The sequence below is a fragment of the Hyperoodon ampullatus genome, assembly GCF_949752795.1.
Source record: "Hyperoodon ampullatus genome assembly, chromosome: 2".
Taxonomy (NCBI): domain Eukaryota; kingdom Metazoa; phylum Chordata; class Mammalia; order Artiodactyla; family Ziphiidae; genus Hyperoodon; species Hyperoodon ampullatus.
Window position 1 is genome coordinate 61231128 of NC_136915.1, and position 26870 is coordinate 61257997.

Below are 26870 nucleotides of genomic sequence, written 5' to 3' on the forward strand. Positions count from 1 at the left end.
TCTGTATGACAGACTTTAGGTCCATCCACCTCACTACAAATAACAATTTCATTTCTTTTTAAGGCTGAGTATTATTCCATTGTATATATGTGCCACATCTTCTTTATCTATTCATCTGTCAATGGACACTTAGGTTGCTACCATGTCTTAGATATTGTAAATAGAGCTGCAATGAACATTGGGGTACATGTCTCTTTTTGAATTATGGTTTTCTCAGGGTATATGCCCAGTAGTGGGATTGCTGGGTCGTATGGTAGTTCTATTTTTAGTTTTTTAAGGAACCTCCATACCATTCTCCATAGTGGCTGTATCAATTTACAGTCCCACCAACAGTGCAAGAGGGTTCCTTATTCTCCACACCCTCTCCAGCATTTATTGTTTGTAGATTTTTTGATGATGGCCATTCTGACTGGTGTGAGGTGATACCTCATTGTAGTTTTGATTTGCATTTCTCTAATGATTAGTGATGTTGAGCATCCTTTTATGTGTTTGTTGGCAATCTGTATATCTTCTTTGGAGAAATGTCTATTTAGGTCTTCTGCCCATTTTTGAATTGGGTTGTTTGTTTTTTTGATATTGAGTTGTATGAGCTGCTAGTAAATTTTGGAGGTTAATCCTTTGTCAGTTGCTTCATTTGCAAATACTTTCTCCCATTCTGAGGGTTGTCTTTTCATCTTGTTTATGGTTTCCTTTGCTGTGCAAAAGCTTTTAAGTTTCATTAGGTCCCATTTGTTTATTTTTGGTTTTATCTCCATTTCTCCAAGGGGTAGGTCAAAAAGGAACTTGTTGTGATTTTTGTATAGAGTGTTCTGCTATACTCTTTTATATACATAAAACATTTCATAACCAAAGATTGGTCAGAGGAAAGAGAGAAACCGTGCAATGAAACTCAGATATAGTGTTCCAGGAGTAGGGGGAAGAACAGGAAGAGTATATTAGAAGTCCAGAAGGAGAGAAAAATCAGTGATGGCAACTGTTGCTAGGCAGTGTGGGTTACAAAATGAAATGAAGTTAATGGAATTAGGGCTTAAGAGCCTTTGGTGAGTGCAGTTTCAGGAATAGAGTTAGGGTAGATGCCAGAAAGCAATAGCTTGCAGAGTAAAGTAAAAAATAGTGAGTAGAGGCAGCTCTTTAAATAATTTTGTCAGTAAATTCAAGGAAGGAGATAGGTTGGAATTTTAGGGGAAGGCAGATATGAACAGTATTCAGAAGTATTTTGTGAAAGAACATGGTCTTGTCTAAAGCCTAGGTAAAGACATTAAAATTTTTAAGTTGGAATTTACTTATTAAAAAAAATTATCCTTTTAAGAAAAATCCTGGAGTTAAATCTTTTTGGTAAAACTGATTTAAACATTTCAAATAATTGTTTTATCTAACTAGTAAGGTTTTCCCATAGGATATTTTCTCAACTCTTTTAATGCTTCTTAAAATCTTTAGGATTCGGTTTAATAACTGTGACAATGTTCTTGTTCAATGCACATGAATTGGATCAATTTGAATTATAATGTACATGTATGTTGGGCCTGAATTAAAGAAATTATCAGTTAAAGGGACAAAATACTCCTTCCCTCTTCATGTTGGGCAGCTTTAGTCATCATTGTCACAAACTGTAGACAAATTTTAATTATTAACTGAATGAGTAGATAGCATTGCCTGACTATATATGTGAATATGCTATTGAGAAAATACATTAAATTTAAAATTACAAAACATGTCATACAACTTGAAATTTCCATAAAAATATCTCACTGGTGTGCATAAGGTTAGGGCAACAGTAATAAATGATGTCTCTGACTTTGGCAATGACATAAATCTCAGCATAGGAAAGCAGTGTGGAGGTGGGTGAATACCAATTTATTTAAATAACAGGCAAAAGTTTCAAGCTGTAACAACATGCTCAGTAAATTCTTCCATTGCTGTGATACCAAAGGAGATTTGAAAATGTATTACACTTCTATTTTTTCTCCTTAAAGATATATATTTTTGTTCTGTTTCTATGGCAACATCTATGCAATGACTAAACCTTTAACTCCTTTCTAGACTCCCTGATGGCTTCACACAGCTTCTAAACCTGACCCAGCTCTACCTGAATGATGCCTTTCTTGAATTTCTTCCAGCCAATTTTGGAAGGTAAGAATAAGAAGTTTAAATGATACAATTTTCTTTCACTTTAGGTAAGTACTGTACCAGCATCAGTAGGTGAGGCTTCAAAAGTGACCATTGGAATTAAAGACACCCTCATTCTTGTCCAGTAAATGAGACAATGTCAATTAATGAAACATTTTGCAAAAAATTAAGTTAGGTCTTTACATGTCATTAATAATCAAATTCCAGATGAATTAAAGAGGTAAATATAAAAAAAATAAAATCAGAAATGATCTGGAAAACAATGCACATGAATATTTTTGACTCTTGAGTTGGAAAATGCCTTTATAGCATAGAAACAAAAGAAAATATCATAAATGGATAGATTTGAATTCATAAAATGCTTTTAAAATAAAATAATATTAGAAAAAAATTTTTTAATTAAGGTAAAACAATAAATAGGAAAATATTTCCACTGAATATGAAAGTAAATTATATCCTTAACTTATAAAGAATTCTTACAAATGCGTATGAAGTTAAAGTTCTCATTAGAAAAAAATGGGTAAATGACACATACTGGCAGTTCATAATAAATGTACAAATTGGCAACGCAAAAAATGTTTATCATCATAAATAATAAAAATAGTACAACTTAATATGACAACAGAGGGTCTTTGTGCTCTAGCATGTTATAAAAAGTGTAAATTTATTTATAGACTATGAGGAGAGAGATAACCTCACACTGCTGATGAAACTGTAGAATGTTATATACTCCTTGCAGGGCAGTGAGCTTTAAAAGATTTGAAAATATTTACAACCACTGCCTTTGTAATTCATTTCTAGAAATGTATCATATCATCATGTATCACACTAGGATTTATGGACAAGGATGTTTATCATTATTTACAATATGAAAAATATGGAAGCACACATCCATCTAGGAGATTGGTTGAATATATTATGGTACATCCATATGACAATACCATGTAGCAATTTATAATCTTGCCTAGAGGAATATCTTTTAATTCCTATGATGTTATGTTCAAAACATATCATAGCTATATATAAACTGTTTTCCATACTAATATGAATGTACATGAAATAAAAGACTATTTCCTTGGAAGTGAAATTATGGATGATTTTTATTTTTATCTTTATATTTTCAATGTTTTCTAGATGTTCTAGAGTGAATTTTTTTTCTTTCAGTTTTATTGAGGTATAATTGACACATAGCACTATATGAGTTTAAGGTATATAACATAGTAATGACAAATTTATTGCAAAATGATTGGGACAATAAATTTAGTTAACATCCATTACCTCATATAATTACAAAGAAAAAGTTTTTTGCCTTGTGATGAGAATTTTTAGAATTTACTCTCTTAGGAGCTTTCAAATATACCATGTGCCATACAGCAGTGTTAACTATAATAATACTGTTGTGCATTACATCCCCAGTACTTATTTATCTTATAACTGTAAAGTTGTATCTTTTGACTACCTTCACCCAGTTCCCCCACCCCACCCCCACCTCTAGTAACCACAAATCTGATCTCTTTTTCTATGAGTTTTTTTTTTTCTTTTTAGATTTCACATGTAAGTGAGATCATGCAGTATTCATCTTTCTCTGCCCAACTTATTTCACTCAGCATAATGCCCTGAAGGTCCATCCATGTTGTTGCAAATGGCAGGATTTTCTTAATTTTTATGACTATATATATATAGATAGATAGATAGATAGATACATAGATATACACACACATATACACACACATGCATACATATATATGCACACATTTTCTTTATCCATTTATCTGTCAATGGAAACTTTGTTTCCATGTCTTGGCTATTTTAAATATAAAAGATATATCTTGAAAGTTAAGACATTTTAAGTTTATTGTTAACTGCATTTTTCTAAATGATCATCTTTAAAATTGTTCAAATAACAGACTGAGTATAACTCGGCACCAATCTGTTGGCAGAAGCTAATATATGACATTAAGAAGAACCTAGTGGAATAATGAAGTCCCTTAACAGGTAGTAGCCTCCATTTGCACACAGAAATCACCTCGAAAGTTTTTTCCAAATTCCCTTACTTTTGTACATCATGATTTCACAATACCTATGAATACCATACACTTGGGCAGTTCTGAAAATTCACAGATATTCAAAAGAGCATTTGCCTCATTTTTAAATGAATTGATACTTCACCATTTGTCCACATAAAGTAGATTTTCCTTCTTGTACTAATGACAACACTACAAATATACCTTTGGTTTATTAAATCAGGAAATGTTTATCTCCCTAAGACACACTTTTTTGTCTTGCATTTTGTCAGTTCTTTTTTACTAGTCCTAATATAGGGGAAGAAATTTGGGCAAACAGATAACATAATACCAAAATCCAAACCACTTAGGAATTAAAATTCAATTTTATGTGAATTGTCTGCCAAAAAAATGCTCTATTTTATTATTGTAATCTAAAAAGCTCTATAACTTTCAGCTGGATAATTTAACAAAAGAATGTTTTAAGATACTTTCTAAAACCTGAGATTTAGTGCTCCTAAAGGCCAAACTAAGTCATAAAATATTATTACAATAGTACAAATATTAAGAAGATTTGAGATATATAAATGTTTAAGAAACTTCTTTAACTAGTGATATACCCATGCTGTGAAAGACTAAATCACTTTATTTCAAATAAAGATTGAGTTATAAGATTAAAACTAAATTGGAAATTTGGTAGAACTCAAAACAAAAAGGAAAGGAGAAGAGAACTAGTTGAATAACTAAAAGCACCGTAAATATGGGACCTTGTAGGTGAATTGTATAGTTCAAATAGTGAAATATTCCCACATCACTAAGGATTTGGATAATTCAATTAACATTTGTCCTAAAGTAGCCTCAACTGAGTACATTTTAAAGCTCAGTATAGGCATTAGTAACAATAGCATGTCCCAGATTGCAAATACTAACAAATACTTAAATGTGAAATGCATTTCTAATTACAAATGTTATGCAAGCAACAGAAACTGTGAACACTTCTCATCCCCTTCACAAGATTATCCCAACTCCAGTACTATCATAGGCTAGATGATACTATAAATTTTTAAATGTGCATCCACTTGAAATGTTCAGATGTTAATCTCAGAGTCAATTAAATATGGTATATTATACAGCACTTTTCCCATTTTTCAATTAAAGAATAGTAATAACCTAAAACATACTAAAACTTATGGTGTGCCAGGCATTATGCTTTACATGTGTGCCATCATTTAATATTCAAAACCCTATAAATTTTGTACTATTATCACATGCTCATTATAGATGAGGAAACTGGAGTTATGAGGAGTTAATTAATTTGCCCAGTGTCACACAGCAAAAAACAGATAGGATATGAAAGAGTCTGAATTTTACCCAGATCTGTCTGATCACAAAGCTCAAGCTTTTAGCCACTATGCTATATTATTTGCATTACAACTTCATTTATTGTCTCTTGAGGGGAAGTATCACCATGTTTCAGTGAATGCAGCATCTAGTATTTAGTAGATATTCAATAATCTGTTGAATGCATACAATCAAACAACAGTGAATATAATTTTATAAAACATAGGAGATTTAGATGACTTGGTCTCAATGATATCTTTGAAAAAACTTTATTTTTAAGAAAAGGATATTTGTTATTCTCCAATGTTGATTCAACCCTACTCATAACCAATTTGCATAATTCTTAAAAATCTGTAACCATGGTATGTAATGTTTGGACATAGTTGTTTGGATAATAAAGTAACAGTTTACTTTACCATAAGAATATTGTTTTATATAGAAATATTAAGAAGCAATTTTTAAATTTATTTCTACAGACTTGCCAAATTGCGGATATTGGAGTTAAGAGAAAATCACTTGAAAACTCTACCAAAGTAAGTGGCTGAGTATTTTCTAAATTTGAATTGTGACTTTTCACTAGTAGGAAAAAGACAGCTATTTTTACCTTGGGTATGCTTTGTCATTATGATTGACTTAATTTTTCTACAATTTTTTTCTAGAGGCTAAAATGTACAGTATTATAAGGGATTCATATTAAGAATGTATCTGCTTTATAAAACTGTGTAATTACAAGTAAAGGTGGGAAGAGACCATTTAAGATTCTTCTCATAGCTGAACATACACACCAGGAAGTTACTGCATTGAAACTTAAGAAACTGACATTTTTATAGCCCCCAAATCATCAACAGTTTCAAAAGGTTCAACCTAATAGAATGCTTAACATTTCAAGTTAATTTATGGTTTGAGATAATTTTCAGTTTTTAAATCAAAAATATACAAAAATATTTCATAAAAATGATTAAAATGTTTCCAGAGATCCTAAAATGATTTGTCAGAAAATTTATATTTATACATTCTTTCAAACTGTACCTTTTTAATAGTCTGTTTAAAATCTGGTTTACATAAAAATACAGAATATTTTTATGTAAAAACTAATCTCCAACATTTTATTCAATGTTTAGTTTAATAAAATTGTTTCATCCTGCTTTGTCTTATTTATGTCTAATGATAGAATTTTGTGCTGTACAGAAAAAAATATCTTTGAAAGTCAAAAATTCTTTAAAGTGGGGATTTTTTTACTCAAATAAATAATTATGACTTGTATATGTTACAGTTAAAATATTGAAAGTACTATGTTGCTATTTTTAACCCTCCTGCAGTATTGCTGAAAAATATTGAGTACAGTGATTAATTTTTGAAACATGTCAGCAGGATTTAGAGACCTTTCGTCTGCTGAACCAAAACTTAATTTTATTTTTTTCTTTTTATATTCCTTCTCTAAGCAAACTACACTGAATTTCATTGATTTTTTTGAGCCAGTATATCAATACAATACTCTCAAGTACATTTTGTTACACAGATAAGTATGGAAATTCTGTCAGGGCAATATAAAACTTTTAATTATTATACAGATTTAATTTAAATATATACATAGAGATAAAATATCTATTCATTCCTCCATAAGTGGAAGACAAGGCGAGAACGTGAAAAGGAGGAATGTCACCATATCTGGATACCCTGCACTTTTGAGTGGTCTTTCTCTAAGCCAAAGCACTATGCATAGTCTTAGAAGGCACCTCTTCCACGTTGGGGGCACAAACAGAAATGCGAATATGGTTGAAGGTGTTACTTGTTCAGCATTAATCTACTGCAAATGCATTTCCAACCCCCATGTTTTAAATGTCTACATTTAAAGTAAAGTGAAAACAAGGCTAATTACACACTAAACTACTGTGAAAGAGTAATTGTCTCCTTCACCTAAACATGAGCATTTGGGTCAAAGAGAAAATATTGAAGGTGTGGAGGAGAATGCTTTCCCCTCTGCTCTTAAATAACAGTTTTGAAATGAAATAAAAAATAAATCGGACACAGGTTGTCAGATTTTTAACTATGTATTATTAAAATATAAATTTAAATATAAAGCCTGACCATAGATGGGTAATATGGACTTTATATGAGATAGATGTGTGAACAGTTCAGAGTAATGAATAACAATGCTCCTAATTGGTGCATGGGTATTCTGTAGGCTGTGAGGCAGTGGCCCAGTATCAAACAGAATTCAAATAAGTAGAATAATATGCATTTAACTTTGTTTGGCAATTTTTAAAAAACTTGTAAAGATGTGTGGAAATGACACGAGGTTTCCTTGGTAGACTGTTATATTTGTACAATTTGTATAGCTGTTACAGTTTTTACATTTAAAAAATTTTCAAAATTATTTTCAATCTAGTATGCTTATTTTTTACCTTATAGACAAAAATCAAAAGACCCAAGGACATGCATAATATATGGTGAACTTTATCCTAGTTTTGAAGTCTATAAAAATGAGAATTGCAGAAAGTTCTGTCGAGAATAAAGATGAACTCTGTTTTTACTATGTATTATACGTAGTACCTTCTGATCACCAATCTAGACCTGTAATAGAGAGATATATGAGAGCTTTCTACTATCCTTTATTTTTACACTTCTAATGAAAATAAAGGAAGAAAGATAGTTTTAGAAAAAACAATTATAGCTTTTTAATAATTACTCCAAGAAGAGATAGCTCATGATTTCCTCATGGACACAAACAAGATGTCAAATCTTTAGCAGGTCTTCAGTGATTTTCTCTTCTTTTCATCTTCTGTCTTAATGTCTAAATGCCTGGCAAGCTATGAAAAATGTAAAAATGTGAAGAATTATGATATAACATACATTAAAATGTCTCTTTAAAGTAAACTGATAGAGACATTTTGATATGTGCAGATTCTAGGACAAATTCTTTCTGTTATTAAATAGAATTTAGTATTATCAATTTTTTCACACTGTTCCTTTCCTAAGGTACACATTTGCTTAAAACTCATTGATACAGTCATTCTTGATTATGTTTAATAATTGAGGACATTGAATATCTGGAAAAAACTAGATAACCAAACAGAAAAAACCTTTAACTTCTATGATAAAATTTGTCCTCATAGCAGAAGTATCCTCTTAATTAATTTTGAAGGGTAGTCCAAAAATGAATTTGTTCCCATTTTGGAGATTTTGCACTAACTGTTTCTCTCTGGAATTCTCTTACCTCAAATCTGTTCAGGCTACAGCTTCCTTAGGATTCCTATCTTTCTTCAAATGGTGCCTCCTTGGAGGCTTTCCCCAATCACATCATATAAGGTTGCTCCCCCTTAGCCTCTATACCATTTCACTCTTCCGTTTGATTTTTCACACTTATGGTTCTCTAAATTGTATTGACTTTTTGTTTGCTTGGAGATGATCTCCTCAGGAGAACATATGTTCTGTTCAGAAAAGGAATTTTTTTCTGTTTTGTCACTGCTGAATCTCCCGTGCCTAAATCAGTGCCCAGCATATAGGGGAGTACTCAATAAATAAACAAGAATGCTGATATATTGATTCACAATGAGAAATATCTGTCATGTGACCTGGACATTTTGTGTCACTTGATTATTTTTTCCCATAGAAAATAATATAGGATACAAAATATTAAAATAAGATGAGGGCTTCCCTGGTGGCACAGTGGTTGAGAGTCCGCCTGACGATGCAGGGGACATGGGTTCGTGCCCCGGTCTGGGAAGATCCCACATGCCGCGGAGTGGCTAGGCCCGTGGGCCATGCCCGCTGAGTCTGCGCTTCCGGAGCCTGTGCTCTGCAACGAGAGAGGCCACAACAGTGAGAGGCCCACATACCGCAAAAAAAAAAAAAAAAGAAAAAAGAAAAAAAAAATAAGATGAGTCTTTGGTGAGCATCATGAAGGCAAAAAGAATAAATGGTTAGTGGATTCTCAGTGGCTGATAGCTGAGCCTTGAATTTCTTTTTTCTTTTTTTTTTTTTTTGCGGTACGCGGGCCTCTCACTGTTGTGGCCTCTCCCGTTGCGGAGCACAGGCTCCGGAAGCGCAGGCTCAGCGGCCATGGCTCATGGGCCCAGCCGCTCCACGGCATGTGGGATCTTCCCGAAGCGGGGCACAAACCCATGTCCCCTTCATCGGCAGGCGGACTCTCAACCACTGCACCACCAGGGAAGCCTGAGCCTTGAATTTTAAACCTACACACACACACACACACACACACACACACACACAGACACTTACACACTCTGTTTTTCAGGTGGTTTCAAGTTACATATAATAACCAAGTCATGACAATGGAAGAAAATAATTTCAAATTAAGGCAATTAATATTTATAACAACTAAAGAAAATCCAAAAGTATTATGACTTATTTCTTTGACTTTGTCATTAAAAAGTGATACATTTAGTTAAGAAACATATGTCAAGATAAAAATAAAGGGATAAGATAATATTTTAAAATGAAATTGAGGAACCATTTCCATGGAGGTAACATAACAGCATACAAATGGTTAGTAATAATGGTGGGTTTTATCTTTAAATAAAAATTTTCCATTTTTATGAGAATTTTTCTAAAACCTTAAAGTTAAAATATGGCCTGTCCATTGATAACATTATGACTGTAACTTTGTTTCAAATTGAGCCAAAATATGATCTTGTGTAAATTTGTCTGTGATAATTATAAATATATGAAATAATATGAAGAAAGGAAACACAGGTTAAGCTAATATTAATGTTTATATTTGCCCTGCCACCTGGGAACACAAGGCATGAAATGTGATTCCTCGATCTGCTGCCATAATAGAATAACTAAGAGAGGAATATTTCAAACATGTTGCAGTGGAATTGCTGGGGAAATATCAATAAGTAAGTAAACCCTGGTGAACAAATCCAAAAAGGGAAAAATGGATGAACTTGATGGATAAGGTACTCTAAAAGTTGTTAGAAGAAGGGATTCCATTAGAGAAATGATAAGTCTGAAGTAGCAACAACTTCTTTTAGATCCTAGACTCTTTGTGAAGCTGGAAAAAGCTATGGAATCCAGAAACATATTAATTGTAAAATCCGAATTGTCTCTATTTCCAATATATTCATAGCCCATTGTGAGTTTTCACATTTTTATTTTCACCTAGAAGTAGATTTGGCTTTTTATGTAAAATAAGCCATGTCAAAATACCTAGTATACTATGACAGAGCACCAAAAAGAGGGCCCTCTCAATTTTAAAGAACTAAATTTGTTGAGTGGATTATTTTAATCATATAACTGTTTCTAGTATATTCACTCAAAAGATAACATTGTGTTGAGCAAATTTTCTTTGGGGTTATTAATAGAATTCTATTTCACTATCATCTATGACAATTTTTGGACTCTCCATAGAAAAAAAATCATTAAGGAATAATTGAATGGAAAACTTTCCAAGTATAAGCATGAATGATACTTTGAAACTACTAAGCTATGTAAACTTGAAAACTAGTAAATGATGTATTTATTATTTACATGATTTTATTCCTTGAGCATCATTGCTTTTATTGTGTTCCCCCCCACCCAAAGACAAAGGTTCAGAAACTCTACAGTATTCCCCCTCTGTGAATGTCTAAAGACACACACACACAACACACATATATTCACAGAAGGTGCTGAAGCATCGTACGTTATCTGGAAATACTCTAAGAAAAAGATAACCTTGAATTATAAATATAAATTGAAACCAGAGGTACATTAAAGCACTGTTAATGAGAGACACTAGATCATGAAAGTTAAGAAAAGACGGAGGGAATGTTTCAGACTGAAGAAGACTAAAGAGGCATTATAACTAAAAGCAGTGCTTCTCAATTGATTCTTCTGCTATTAAAAAAAAAATTATTGGGACACCTGGCAAAACTTGCAAAACTTGGGTAGGGTCTGATGATTAGATGGTAGCAATGTATCAATGTTAATTTCCTAATTTGGATGGTTGCTTTGGTTTGGTAGGAGAATGTTCTTGTTTGTAAGAAATACACACTAAAGTACTGGGGAATGATGGGGCACCAGGTTTGTAGTTTACCATCGAGTAGTTCACAAAAGTTATTTGTATCGTACTTTGAAGTTTTTTTTATAATTTTTTGCATTGTTTCAACATAAAAACTTATTTTAAAAAGCTATTTTCATACAAAAATTAAAAAATAAACACTATTAACACTGAGAAAATTATCAGCTTTATGTGCGAAATTCTTGTAGATATAGAGGGCCAGGGAGAGTAGGTATTTATGTGCTAAAATGCTTAACTATTTATAAAAATGAGAATTTCAGTGATAGAGGTTTTATATATGTGAATAATATATATATTGTGGATTTTTTCCTAACCTGAATGGCAATAAATACTCCATATTCATAATTTTCACTCAAATTTCTGTTTATTTGCAAATAACATGTTTTTAGTTTTCATATAAGTTCATTTATATTTTTTAAATAAGATTACTCTTTAGGCAGACTTACAAAAATATAATGTATTTGTCATGTTTTCTTTTTTAAAACCTCTCTTCCTTTATTATCTATTTTTCTACCAGTTATCATTGTCAGCATAATGAAGAAAAAGTCATAAAACAATATGTATTCTAAACCGGACAGGTGTGAATAAGTCATTTTCTATTCTCATTTCAGTGTCCTATTAATGAATTTATCTCATTTGACATTACTGTACTGGTTACTACAATGAAATACATCAATAGTTTCCTTAGTGCTATTGTAACAAAAAATTCCTTTGTCAGGCACAGCTTACAAAATAGCTTTTTGATGTTTCTATTAACTCTTTTTGTGACTGTAATACATAACTGGATACAGTTTATTTTTATAGTGGTACTACCTTATGCTTTTATGAATGAATATCAATTTACAAGGTATGGTGTTTTGTTACACCCATGGTACCCTCCCATTCTGGGTTTTCTTTTTCGAAGGTGATAATGTGACAAGCTAGCTAATCAAGGGTAACCGTATTAGTGCCCTCTGGCTTTAGAGAATCGCACTTAGAACTAGGATTTTTTTTTACTTCTTCTCACAGGGTCTTATATTTTAAATTCAAATGAAATAAGTGGTAATTATGACATGTTATATTTAAAAGCATTCAACAAATTATAATGCATTCTAACAATATAATTATTAGATTCCCTTCTAAATTATCAAATATATGCTTTCCAACGATTCACAAAAGAGTGTGAGCTCCCTAACATGTGAGCTAATTATATTTCTTTTTAGCCTTGTATTTTCAACATAAAATTAAGGTTGAGAGTATTATGGTTAGCTAAGGTTGTGTCGAGTCCAGTGAGGAGTTAGGGGGAGGGCACAAAAACCACATAAAACCATGGGATCAAATCGCTGTTTTCAGAATACTTCAATCAATAGCCACTCTGATCCCTGATGATTAAATTTACCAAAAGATGAAAACGGCCTGGTATAATAGCGAGGTTGAAAGTGCTATGACTTCAGTTTCATAAGATCTCAAGGCTTAGTCTCTCATGGAACAATTAGCCTATACTTAGTTCTATTTCACGTAAGAAGAGCCAGAATGTACTTGAATGAGGGTATACTTTGCAGTCAGACAAACCTGGACTTGTATTCAGGCCCTTGCTTCTTGTTTATGAATTATTTAAATTCTTTGAACTTCAGTGTCTTTATTTTAAAAGAATATTGGGTGGTCATTGCCGTCTTTAAACTGTGAAATATATTTTGCATAATAGTTGGTGAAAATGAGTCATGATTATTTAGAACCATAAAAGCATTTAAACAAAGGTGTGTTCTATGGTACTTAGACAACTTAAAAGCATTCAAGGAAAGATTAGCATAAACGAGATGAAAAGACAACCATCAGAATGGGAGAAAATATTTGCAAATGAAGCTACTAATCAATTCTTAAAGACTATTTTTTTTCTTTTTAAGGTTTGTAGTTTCTTTGGGTGAATTGAACTCAGATAGTAAAATACATGATAAAAAATAAATAAAAACTCTCAACAAGAACTGAGAGGAACATATTCAACATTTGCAGATTTACAAATTCAAACAATTTAATGTGGATGATTGCTCTCCCCTTTATGAAAAATGTAATATCTTTACTAAAGATGTAATATATTCTGAACTTTACATTAGTGTTGATCTTGGTCTCAGAGTCTTGTAAAAATATACAAAGACACAAAGGACCTAGCTAACAGACTACTCCTGTGGTCTCAGATATGGTGAATTATACAGATTTACTTGATTTCAAATTCCATATTCCAATAGCCAGAACCCAAATGGAGTATTCACCACATTTCAAAACTGAAATCACCTTCATCTCTCTTCTCCACTCACCACTCCAAGAAAAACCAAATCAAACCAAACCAAACAAAACAGAAATCCCAGGCATCTTATTATATACTGCCTACTGACAGTACCATCCACCTAATTACAGAAATTAGAAATCTCAATTCTATTTTCCTCTCCTACTACCCCCAAATCCACTGTCCATCAACTTATGCCACATCTAAACACTCTTCTCTACTTTCTGTCATTGCCCTACTTGAGGTCTTTAATATTACCCGTCTTAGCCTGCAGTAACTCATTCTTCCTACCTCCTCCATTGTAATCCATCTCCTTATTCTTGTCAGAGCTTTCTTACTAAAATACACCATGACACATATTAATGTAAAACCTCACAATGACTGCCCACAGCTTGCAGAAGACAAACATGTCAAGACACTTCACAGCTTAGAGTCAACATTTCCAGTGTCATTATCTTTCAACATTCACCATCCCACAGAGTGTCTCTGCTATATACAGTATACAATGCAGCTTTGTATCTCCAAGCATCTTCCTTAGAACCTTCCCTTTTTCTCTCTGAAAAACTCCAAGTCATCCCTTAATTTTCCCATCACTTTTGCTGTGAAATTAACCATGGATTCTGCATTCAGAGTGGTAGCTTAGAAACTCTGCTAGAGTTTTTTCAAGGCAGAGTTTTGCAGGAATTTTGATCTGATTATAGTTTGACTCAGGAATCTAATAAGTTTCATTTTGTGAGAGACTTTTTTGTCATTTTGACTATGTTATTTGAAGGTCCAACCCCACAGTCCAACTCTCAAGGAAGCAACTGCTGAGCAGCATGATTTTTTCTTTCCAATTACTAATTTTGGGATGGAACAGTTTCAGCAACAGTGGGCATTCAAGAGGAAATGGTGAATTGATTTTCACTGGGGTCCTTCTCTGGTATTTTAGAAAGTGCATGAAAAAACTAATCGTTAGGAGATATGTTTTATTCCAGCATTTGAAAAGCTTTCCCTGCCACCTGTTTTGATTTTCATTTTTAAAAGACTCTTGATGAGTAAATAACAAACTATTACTGATAATTGGCTCAATAGGACACATGAAAACAAGTGAAATATATCTAACTCTCCATAGATTTTCTACTTTCTTCGTGCCTCCGTTCTTCTCTCTATTCAAGGCAGGGTTAAATCAGGTCTTTCAATATGCAAAATACATCCTAAAAAAGCTTGATTTCCTGCTGAACAGATGAAAGAGAAATATTTTTATGTTGCTATAGTTTTCCACAGTTTCTGTGACATTTAAGATCAATACCTGAGCAATATTAAAAATAAACATTCACATAAGATACTAACTTCAAGACATTAATTTCCTTGAATGTATATTTTGCATTTCCTTTTAGTAATATGAGATTTTAATTTGCCCTTTTATGGCTTTAAAAAACTGTGAATTCTTCCTTGCCAAACTTCCTATTCCATTATGTTTAGTTTTACATTATCTATATTCAAAATTATCCCAAACCTTTACCTAACTACACTGTATTTCTATTCATTTTCTCTTTATAGTTAAACTTAATTCAGTACATTAAAAGTACTTCTGTTAACATTTAGTACATAATAACAATCTTTTCTAGTTATAAAGTAAATGCTGTATAATTTTATAAGTAAGATTAGAAATAAAATTAATCAGATTAAAGCACTGTGACTCTTATCAAGCATTAGCTCTTCAGATTTATGTTTGTTCTATAAAGATGGGATAGAAAATATGCTACATGAAGTGGTTAAAAAGTAAGAATAACACATCTCTATTAAGAAATGTTCAATAGCAACTTAGATAAATAAATTGTGTGTTTAAGTTACATTAAAGCTATTGACTCTTCTGATTATCATAAAACATTTCTAAATTAAACAGATTTTTACAGGCAAAAGCTTTATTTTGATTAAATATCTCATGAAATTTTAGAAGCAAAAGTAAAAACATTTCTTATACTAAATAGAATCTTAAAGGGCATCTCTTTAAATATTACATCCAAATAAGTAGAAATACATTTTAAAATATACTTAACATACTTTAGTCTTATAAAAGGAAGATCTCATAACTCAAGGTTTTATTTAAGAGAGAATTTAATATTTAAAATCTTTGGCTTCCCATGCCTTTACAATAATGTCCAAACCACTAAACATGACATTCAAGACCCTTCACAGCCTGACCCCCAAGTTCCCTCCAATTACTCCCCACTTAATCCCCTAAATATGACTTGCAGATTTGTGCCTCTGTACACTTACCAATAAATTCTCACTTCATATAATGAACAAGTCAGTTTAAACTTTAATTGAGTATGTACCTAACATGTGTCAGACACTATTCTATGTGCTAGAGGATGTGACAATATGACAATGAACAATAAAGACAGATTCTCTTTTCTTCAAAGATTTTCAAGTCTAATTAAGGGAGACAGATGACAAACACATAAACAAATAAGTGAATAAGACAAGCAATTGCTATAAAGAAAACAGGATGATGCTATAGGAAGTGATTGGATTTGGGGTTTTTTTTGGTTGTTTAATTGGTTGATTGTTGGTTTTTGGATTTTTTTTATTCTTTGTTTTTTGGCTAGGCTGGTCAGAAAAGACCCTTATGAAAAGGTGGGCTTTGCACGATTTAAATGATGAGAGTAATACAAAGTTCTAGAGGAAGAGCAAAAACAACAACAAGGAACAGCAGGTGTAAAAACACTTGTGAAGGGAGCAAGCCTGTTGTGTCATGAACAAAAAGGCCAGTGTAGCCAGAACATAATGAGCACAAAGTGAAGGAGTATGAGACAAGGTTGGAGAGACAGGTGGGGCAAAATGATGACATGCCTTGTGAGCTATGTTTGGAAATTAAGACTATATTCTAATTGCAATGAAAAGCACTTTGAGTATTTGAGCAAGGGAGAAGTGTGATTTGACCAAACCTTACAAAGATCTGTCTGGCCACTCTGCAGAGAAGAGTTTCTAGGTGGACAAAACTGAAAAGACACAAATTAAGAGATGATTGCAATAGTGTAGACAAGAAATTATGGTAGTTTGGTCTAGGATTGTACTCTGGTGGTGGTAAGTGGTCAGATTTGGGATCCATTTGGAGGTGGAACCTTGCTGATGGAAAGGATCTGTGATGAGAGGAAAAGTTAAGGATTTAAGGAGGAATTTAGGAGCATTCCCAAAGATTGGGTTTGACTAACAAGGTGACTGGTGGCATAATTTCCTGATGTAGAGAAAATTTGAAGAGGAGTAGATGTGGGGAATCGGAAGTTTGATCTTGGCAAAGAAAAGTTGGAGATGCCTATTAGAACATCAAGTGTAGGCAGTGGAATACATAAGCCATATGCTCAGGAAGATAGAGATATAAATTTAAGAGTTATCACACTATAGATGATATTTAAAAATAAGATTGATCGAGTTAACCAATTGAGAGTATAAATAGAGAAGAATTGAGGACCCAAAATTAAACCTAGGACACTTTAATATTCATAGTTTAAGTATGGAAGGGGATTCTACAGAAGATCCTCAGAATGAACAACCAGAGAGTTAAGAAGGAAACCAAACGTAGGAAGTGCCACAGAAGTCTAGAAAAAAGAGGGAGGGAGGAGTCAATTGTATCAAACACTAGTTGGAGGTCAAGTGTGATGGGAACAGAAAACTGAGCATTGGCATTAGCAAGATCTAGGTCATTGATGGGAGCTTGGTAAGAGCTATTTCAGTAATGCATTATGTGCAGCCTCACTGGAGTGGTTGAGGAGAGAGTAGGGATTAACAAAGGAAGATAACAAGTACAGATCGTTCCTTCTAGGAGTTTAGTTGCAGAATGAACAGTGAAAAGGTGGCAGTAACTGGATGGGGGTATGGTGTCAGGAAAAGGATTTGTTAAGAAGGATAATGTTAAAGCGTATTTGCAAGATGACGGGAATGAGTCAGTAGAAACAAAAGAATTAATAATGCAGGAGAGAAGGAAAATAACTACAAGACCAAATGCTTGAGGAAGTGAGGGAATGAGATGCAGAACACAAGTGGAGGAAGTGGCCGTAGAAGCAAGGATGCTTCTCACATGGAAACATGTGTCCTAGAGAAAATAGATATAAATATAGATAGATTGATGGCTTGGGAGTGGAAAGATAAGAACATTCTCAACCAATTGCTTTGATTTTCTCTATGAGGCGTGAAGAAGTGTCATCACCTGAGAGGGAGTAGGGAATAATGGAGATTTGAGGAGGTGAGAGAGAGTGTGAAAGATAAGTCTCTTAGAGAATGGGAAAGTGAATACACTAAGGCAGTGTCATAGAATCATCTGGCAGTGTTGACTGCCCATTTGAAATTTAAGGTTATATATGTGAAAGAAGTCCATTCAGGAAAGTTGAGCAGACTTCTTCAGAAAGTCGGTTACATTACTGCAGGCTTAGAAGGAGACAGGTGGCTGGGTTTACCAGGCATGCCAGATGGAGGAGGAGAGGGGCAAGGGAACTTGGGGTGTTTACAGAAGAGTGACTGGGATCTGTGGCTACAGAATCCAAGATTGAGGATGGAAGTAAATGAGGATATTAAAGGGTCAGAAGAAATGTCTTATTTGCCCTTCTCTCTTTTTTGATATACTATGAATCTTTAAAGTACAGTCCAAATGCCATTTTCTCTATAAAGTGTCTCCTGACACTGCAGGCACAAGTAATTATTCCTTCCACTTTGCTACCACAGCATTTTGTACATGTCTCTATGATAGCCTTTATTACGTTATATTGGATTTGTTGCCTATGAGTATATCCCCAAGAAGACTGTAAACTTTTAAAGGAAATAACTATATCTTATTTATTTATCTTTCTATTTGCAACAAAGTGGAGCGTAAGGAAGGTTTTCAGAGAACACTTGATGAATGAAGGCAGACAGTGTAACGTGGAAAGAAGTGTTTTAGTTCCTCAAACATTACCAAGCATTCAGTGGGCACCTGGTGTATACCTGATTGATTGTAAGAACCAGAAATGAATAGAAAGTTAAACTCTGTGATTTTTTCTCATTAAATAATTTGTCCACTGCAGTTGGCTCTTGATTATTGAAAAATTGTCACACATAAGGCACATTGTTTTTCTTTCTTTTTATTTCACCCACATACCTTTTAGTCTTCCCACTCATCCTTACCCTTACCCTTGAAGAGAGTACACTACAGATGTCAAGTTGGTGTTGCTCTACTTTGTCTTTAAGAAAATATTAGCAATGTAGTTGCCAAGTGGTGGGGGGGATTCGTGGGAGGGATGGAGTGGGAGTTTGGGGTTAACAGATGCAAACTATTATATAGAATGGATAAATAACAAGGTCCTACTGTATAGCACAGGGAACTATATTCAATATCCTGATAAACCATAATGGAAAACAATATAAAAAAGAATGTAGGGGAATTCCCTGGTAGTCCAGTGGTTAGGACTCCACGCTTTCGCTGCTGACGGTGTGGGTTCAGTCCCTGGCCAAGGAACTAACATCCCGCAAGTCAAGGCCAAAACTGGAAAATAATGTATATGTATGTATAACTGAATCACTTTGCTGTACAGCAGAAATTAACACAACATTGTAAATCAATTATACGTTAACGAAAAAAATGTTAGCCATATAAAGATATGGCTTAAACTGACACTGTTAGTTACACATGGGCTTTATTTACTTTCTTGGATTAGTTAATCAATGTGTTATCTACTTTAATTAAAAAAATAAATATCATCTCTGGGTATATTCTTTGATTATGTTTCCTTATAAGAAAATTTATTATAGTACTCTTCATATGGAATGAATTTCCATAGCATTATATAAAATGAAAATGTGTTCTAAAGAAAGAGATAACGAAGGTACAGTGTACTGTGAGGCAATATGACCTCTTCTAGGTGGCCAAATGTTGTTGCTTGGGAAGCAAACCATTTAAAACACTTTGTATCAGAAAATCCATAAAGTAATTATAATTTTCTATAGACGTAGTTTACCAAAGTTTCTATAGCTTATCAAATGCATTTTGCTTGGAAATGTTTACAAAATCTTTAAATCATCCCTGATACCCATATGCAGGTACTGCACACCCCCTTGATGAGACTGCTATTATGAACAATAAAGCACAACAAAGAAAGAACACTAATAGATGATACACAGTGTGATCGTTGTAGTGAAGGAACCATTATTTGGTGGTCTGTGATCTACCTGAAATTTTAAGATAAGCCACATTTTAATTCTGTTCTCCTTGAATTGTCGTTAAGAAATTAGCACCTTTTATTTTTTCCTTTTAGATAAAATTCCTGACAGGAAATTTTGCATTTAAAAGTATTTAGACTATCATAGGAAGAAGTATGTCGAAAGAGTTCAATCCAAGATGAAAGCAAAACTGAAACTCAGCAAACTGTGGGAGAAAATAGATGAGAAATATGAACTCAATTGATTTGGGCAAGGAATAGATGTTACCTTTTATAGTAACAGTGGGAAACCTGAAATTCTTGTTTCAGGTGTAATTCAGTAACATATATAATATTTTGTATGTTTTCTATCAACTACAATGGCTAACATTCAATATTGGTTCATGAATAAAATTTACCCCCTTATAAAACTCTGGCAGACGTTCCATTTATAAGGTTTTGGATAGATGATACAAAATCCCATTAAACAAACTGATTGTGTTTGCTATTCTTATTCTACCTGAGAAGTAAGTACTAAATAGGTAAATCTGGCTTATTTTTAAGTTGAAACCTTGAATGTAATTATAACAAGGATAATTAACTTCCCGAAAATTTCTTCTGAAAAAAGTATTTTTCTGTTACTTTTCTCTATTTGCATTTTCAAACAAAAATTCATACTGATTTTCCCTCTGTGACTACTAAACAAGTATGATTAAACAAGAACAGAATTTTTGGTATATCATAAACTGTTTTTTAACATCATACTTGGGGTGGTCTGATGCAAAGGGAATCCAGAAATCTTTATTAATCTCACACATAGTGAAGTTATTGCTTGAAAAGTATGTAATAAAAAATAAGTATTGCTTTGAAAAAAACAACTGTTAGATGAGCTGTTCCAACAGGTTAATAGTAAAATTAAAAATCTTCTTTTAAAATCTAATTCAAATTTCCAGAATATACCAATATGCTTAAAAAATCAAAAATTCAATTGGTGATTCTTTGGGGGTTTACAGAATAAAATCTGGAATATTTTTTCTTAACTCAACCTGTGGTTCCCTGCCTACATCAAGAGAAGGAAACCATGGCCAAGAGAAGGGGTCTTGAGCTCTACAGTGGACAAACATGAATTGAAATCTCTTTCACGCCTTAGTACTCTGTGCCTTAGAGCAAGTGACTTATCTTCTTTCAACTTCAGCTTTCCACATGTATTATGTACTTAGACACTATAGATAATACTACATATATATTATACCCAATAATGCTTACCCGCAGTGGATGCATAATAAATGGTTCTTAAGTTTGCAGAGGGAGGGAACAAAAAGGAAGCCAAGAGAAGCTTCTCAGAGGGACTCAAATATTCAGCAGTCCTTGCTCAAGATAAAAAGAAATTCATAGAGAAGGGTGCTATACCCATGCGGCCTACACAGTATTACCATTCTAGAAGGGCTCTCTGGATGTTCTCTTTTCTCTTTTTTCTTTCACCCTTTGAATTGGGAATTTTGAGTTTACTCGTTCCAAGTTTACGAGTTCTGTTCCTGCTTTGTCTGCTGTACCTCACACTGGCAGTTACACAGCAGGATCCAGATAGCCACTGCTCAGGAAACCAAAATACTGGTATTATAATCACCCACTCTGACCCGCTAAACCATGAGTCATAATATATTTGCACTAAATTGCCATGGCAAAAGTGCGCATGTTGCATTTCCTGTTTTATCTGACCTCTAGTTCCTGAGAACTGTCCTCTGAGTCCTTTTACCTTATTTATCATAGTAACCTCCTCAATGCCTAGAATCCTACCTTGCACAGAGTTAAACAATCAGTCAATTATTGTGGAATAAATGAAGAAATAAATGTCACTTGTTTTCAGAGAATTCATATTTATCTTGGAATCAGAAGGCATAACCAGAAGGCAATAAACCTATAGCATAATTGGAACCTGGCAATATTGTATGTGCACTACTGTACACCACACTCCAAATCAGACATTATGTGTCCCATATTCATATGCTGAAATCTGCCAAACTTACTCAAGTCAAAACAATTAATCAAAGCCTGATCATTAATGTGACTGAAGAAAGATGTCTTTATTTATAGAAACAATCTTAGAAACACATCAAATTATTATTTTTTGTTCACACAGTGGATAATGAAGATGTGTATATTTTGTTATTTGCTGATATTTATATACATTTTACAATACTTTTAAGGTCAAGTATTCACCTTTCTTTGTTATTTCCATACTTACTTGATAGTAAATAGGTTAAGATCTGTTATGTTTTCAAAATGTTCTTGTCTTAGATAAAAACAATACAATTTCCTGAATATCCATCAAGATGATATAAAGATAAATTCAAAATCCTTAGAATTATTTCCAGCCAATTTAGAAAAGTTGTTCTTAACCAGAATGCTGTGGTACATGAGAACCCCATCAACACTTCACATACATACCAAATTCCAATTAACATTTAAATGTTGTTTTTGCTTTGCCTTGTTCAGGTCCATGACCCTCTATAACAAGTTCTAGTTCAGGTAAAGGCAGTGAGCAGTATTATTCAAACAGCCAAATTGTATATAAAGATGAACAGGAATAATTTAACGTTCTGGATGCTTTCATAAATATTGTATGATATTGTTATACTCTCATAGCTATTGCATTGAATCACTGCTGATTTGTTTAATGTTGCCATGAATCTTTTAGTGCATTCAAAGCATGCCACCGCAACTCATAGTATGAGAAAACCTACAGAGAACACACAAAAATGTGAGAATTTCTGCCTAAAATAAACCATTTGAATTTATGAAAACTTAGAAAGTATTATTATATGTTTGACTTGTTTTAATAATCCAATTCTTCCCTAACGTACCTGTTTTCTTTGTGATTCTTCCTGTTAAGCAAGGGAAATAGATAATCACTGGTGGTGAGGAAAATAATTAGCAAAGACTCTTCTTCCTGATTCTGTGATGTACAAAGAATAGAGTGAGGCTCCCCTGGTGGCGCAGTAGTTGAGAGTCCGCCTGCCGATGTAGGGGACATGGGTTCATGCCCCACTCCAGGAAGATCCCACATGCCGCGGAGTGGCTGGGCCCGTGAGCCATGGCCGCTGAGCCTGAGCGTCCGGGGCCTGTGCTCCGCAACAGGAGAGGCCACAGCAGTGAGAGGCCTGCGTACCGCAAAAAAAAAAAAAAAAAAGAAAGAAAAGAAAAAAGAATAGCGTCATTTGAATGATGATCCTGCTCCACATAGCTTTATTTATTTATTTATTTTTTGTGGGCTAAATCTAAACGTAGATTTTTATTTACTTATTTATTTATTTTTTGCTTTATAACAAATTTAATCAGTTATACATATACATATGTTCCCATATCCCCTCCCTTTTGCGTCTCCCTCCCACCCTCCCTATCCCACCCTTCCAGGCGGTCACAAAGCACCGAGCTGATCTCCCTGTGCTATGCGGCTGCTTCCCACTAGCTATCTATCTTACGTTTGGTAGTGTATATATGTCCATGCCAATCTTGCACTTTGTCACAGCTTACCCTTCCCCCTCCCCATATCCTCAAGTCCATTCTCTAGTAGGTCTGTGTCTTTATTCCTGTCTTACCCCTATGTTCTTCATGACATTTTTTTTCTTAAATTCCATATATATGTGTCAGCATACAGTATTTGTCTTTCTCTTTCTGACTTACTTCACTCTGTATGACAGGCTCTAGGTCCATCCACCTCATTACAAATAGCTCAATTTCGTTTCTTTTTATGGCTGAGTAATATTCCATTGTATATATGTGCCACATCTTCTTTACCCATTCATCCAATGATGGACACTTAGGTTGTTTCCATCTCCGGGCTATTGTAAATAGGGCTGCTATGAACATTTTGGTACATGTCTCTTTTTGAATTATGGTTTTCTCAGGGTATATGCCCAGTAGTGGGATTGCTGGGTCATATGGTAGTTCTATTTGTAGTTTTTTAAGGAACCTCCATACCATTCTCCATAGTGGCTGTACCAATTCACATTCCCACCAGCAGTGCAAGAGTGTTCCCTTTTTTCCACACCCTCTCCAGCATTTATTGTTTCTAGATTTTTTGATGATGGCCATTCTGACTGGTGTGAGATGATATCTCATTGTAGTTTTGATTTGCATTTCTCTAATGAGTAAAGATGTTGAGCATCCTTTCATGTGTTTGTTGGCAGTCTGTATATCTTCTGTGGAGAAATGTCTATTTAGGTTTTCTGCCCATTTTTGGATTGGGTTGTTTGTTTTCTTGTTATTGAGCTGCATGAGCTGCTTATAAATTTTGGAGATTAATCCTTTGTCAGTTGCTTCATTTGCAAATACTTTCTCCCATTCTGAGGGTTGTCTTTTGGTCTTGTTTATGGTTTCCTTTGCTGTGCAAAAGCTTTGAAGTTTCATTAGGTCCCATGTGTTTATTTTTGTCTTTATTTCCATTTCTCTAGGAGGTGGGTCGAAAAGGATCTTGCTGTGATTTATGTCATAGAGTGTTCTGCCTATGTTTTCCTCTAAGAGTTTGATAGTTTCTGGCCTTACATTTAGGTCTTTAATCCATTTTGAGCTTATTTTTGTGTATGGTGTTAGGGAGTGATCTAATCTCATACTTTTACATGTCCCTGTCCAGTTTTCCGAGCACCACTTATTGAAGAGACTGTCCTTTCACCACTGTACATTCCTGCCTCCTTTATCAAAGATAAGGTGACCATATGTCCGTGGGTTTATCTCTGGGCTTTCTATCCTGTTCCATTGATCTATCTTTCTGTTTTTGTGCCAGTACCATACTGTCTTCATTACTGTAGCTTTGTAGTATAGTCTGAAGTCAGGGAGCCTGATTCCTCCAGCTCCATTTTTCGTTCTCAAGATTGCTTTGGCTATTCGGGGTCTTTTGTGTTTCCATACAAATTGTGAAATTTTTTGCTCTAGTTCTGTGAAAAATGCCAGTGGTAGTTTGATAGGGATTGCATTGAATCTGTAGATTGCTTTGGGTCGTAGAGTCATTTTCACAATGTTGATTCTTCCAATCCAAGAACATGGTATATCTCTCCATCTATTTGTATCATCTTTAATTTCTTTCATCAGTGTCTTATAATTTTCTGCATACAGGTCTTTTGTCTCCTTAGGTAGGTTTATTCCTAGATATTTTATTCTTTTTGTTGCAATGGTAAATGGGAGTGTTTCCTTGATTTCACTTTCAGATTTTTCATCATTAGTATATAGGAATGCCAGAGATTTCTGTGCATTAATTTTGTATCCTGCAACTTTACCAAATTCATTGATTAGCTCTAGTAATTTTCTGGTAGCATCTTTAGGATTCTCTATGTATAGTATCATGTCATCTGCAAACAGTGACAGCTTTACTTCTTCTTTTCCGATTTAGATTCATTTTATTTCCTTTTCTTCTCTGATTGCTGTGGCTAAAACTTCCAAAACTATGTTGAATAAGAGTGGTGAGAGTGGGCAACCTTGTCTTGTTCCTGATCTTAGTGGAAATGCTTACAGTTTTTCACCATTGAGGACGATGCTGGCTGTGGGTTTGTCATATATGGCTTTTATTATGTTGAGGAAAGTTCCCTCTATGCCTACTTTCTGCAGGGTTTTTATCATAAATGGGTGTTGAATTCTGTCGAAAGCTTTCTCTGCATCTATTGAGATGATCATATGGTTTTTCTCCTTCAATTTGTTAATATGGTGTATCACGTTGTTTGATTTGCATACATTGTAGAATCCTTGCATTCCTGGAATAAGCCCCACTTGATCATTTTGTATGTTGCTTTTAATGTGCTGTTGGATTCTGTTTGCTAGTATCTTGTTGAGGATTTTTGCATCTATGTTCATCAGTGATATGGGCCTGTAGTTTTCTTTCTTTGTGACATCCTTGTCTGCTTTTGGTATCAAGGTGATGGTGGCCTCATAGAATGAATTTGGGAGTGTTCCTCCCTCTGCTATATTTTGGAAGAGTTTGAGAAGGATAGGTGTTAGCTCTTCTCTAAATGCTTGATAGAATTCGCCTGTGAAGCCATCTGGTCCTGGGCTTTTGTTTGTTGGAAGATTTTTTATCACAGTTTCAATTTCAGTGCTTGTGATTGGTCTATTCATATTTTCTATTTCTTCCTCATTCAGTCTTGGCAGGTTGTGCATTTCTAAGAATTTGTCCATTTCTTCCAGGTTGTCCATTTTATTGGCATAGAGTTGCTTGTAGTAATCTCTCATGATCTTTTGTATTTCTGCAGTGTCAGTTGTTACTTCTCCTTTTTCATTTCTAATTCTATTGATTTGAGTCTTCTCCCTTTTTTTCTTGATGAGTCTGGCTAATGGTTTATCAATTTTGTTTATCTTCTCAAAGAACCAGCTTTTAGTTTTATTGATCTTTGCTATCATTTCCTTCATTTCTTTTTCATTTATTTCTGATCTGATTTTTATGATTTCTTTCCTTCTGCTAACTTTGGGATATTTTTGTTCTTCTTTCTCTAATTGCTTTAGGTGCAAGGTTAGGTTGTTTATTCGAGATGTTTCCTGTTTCTTAAGGTGGGATTGTATTGCTATAAACTTCCCTCTTAGAACTGCTTTTGCTGCATCCCATAGGTTTTGGGTCGTCGTGTCTCCATTGTCATTTGTTTCCAGGTGTTTTTTAATTTCCTCTTTGATTTCTTCAGTGATCACTTCATTATTAAGTAGTGTATTGTTTAGCCTCCATGTGTTTGTATTTTTTACAGATCTTTTCCTGTAATTGATATCTAGTCTCATAGCACAGTGGTCGGAAAAGATACTTGATACAATTTCAATTTTCTTAAATTTACCAAGGCTTGATTTGTGACCCAAGATATGATCTATCCTGGAGAATGTTCCATGAGCACTTGAGAAAAATGTGTATTCTGTTGTTTTTGGATGGAATGTCCTATAAATATCAACTAAGTCCATCTTGTTTAATGTATCATTTAAAGCTTGTGTTT

At 33.8% G+C, this 26870-nt stretch overlaps 1 protein-coding gene across 3 annotated transcripts in view; it reads left to right on the forward strand.

Moving 5' to 3' along the window:
- The window catches only part of LRRC7 (leucine rich repeat containing 7), a gene marked incomplete at both ends in the record, with an annotated part of 384656 nt that overhangs the window by 133818 nt on the left and 223968 nt on the right, over positions 1-26870 (forward strand). For all 3 annotated transcript variants that reach the window (XM_079697001.1, XM_079697002.1, XM_079697003.1), the window contains 2 exons: positions 2041-2130; positions 5948-6004. In XM_079697001.1, coding sequence (XP_079553127.1) covers positions 2041-2130; positions 5948-6004 — 147 coding nt within the window. The remainder of the gene's footprint in view (positions 1-2040; positions 2131-5947; positions 6005-26870) is intronic.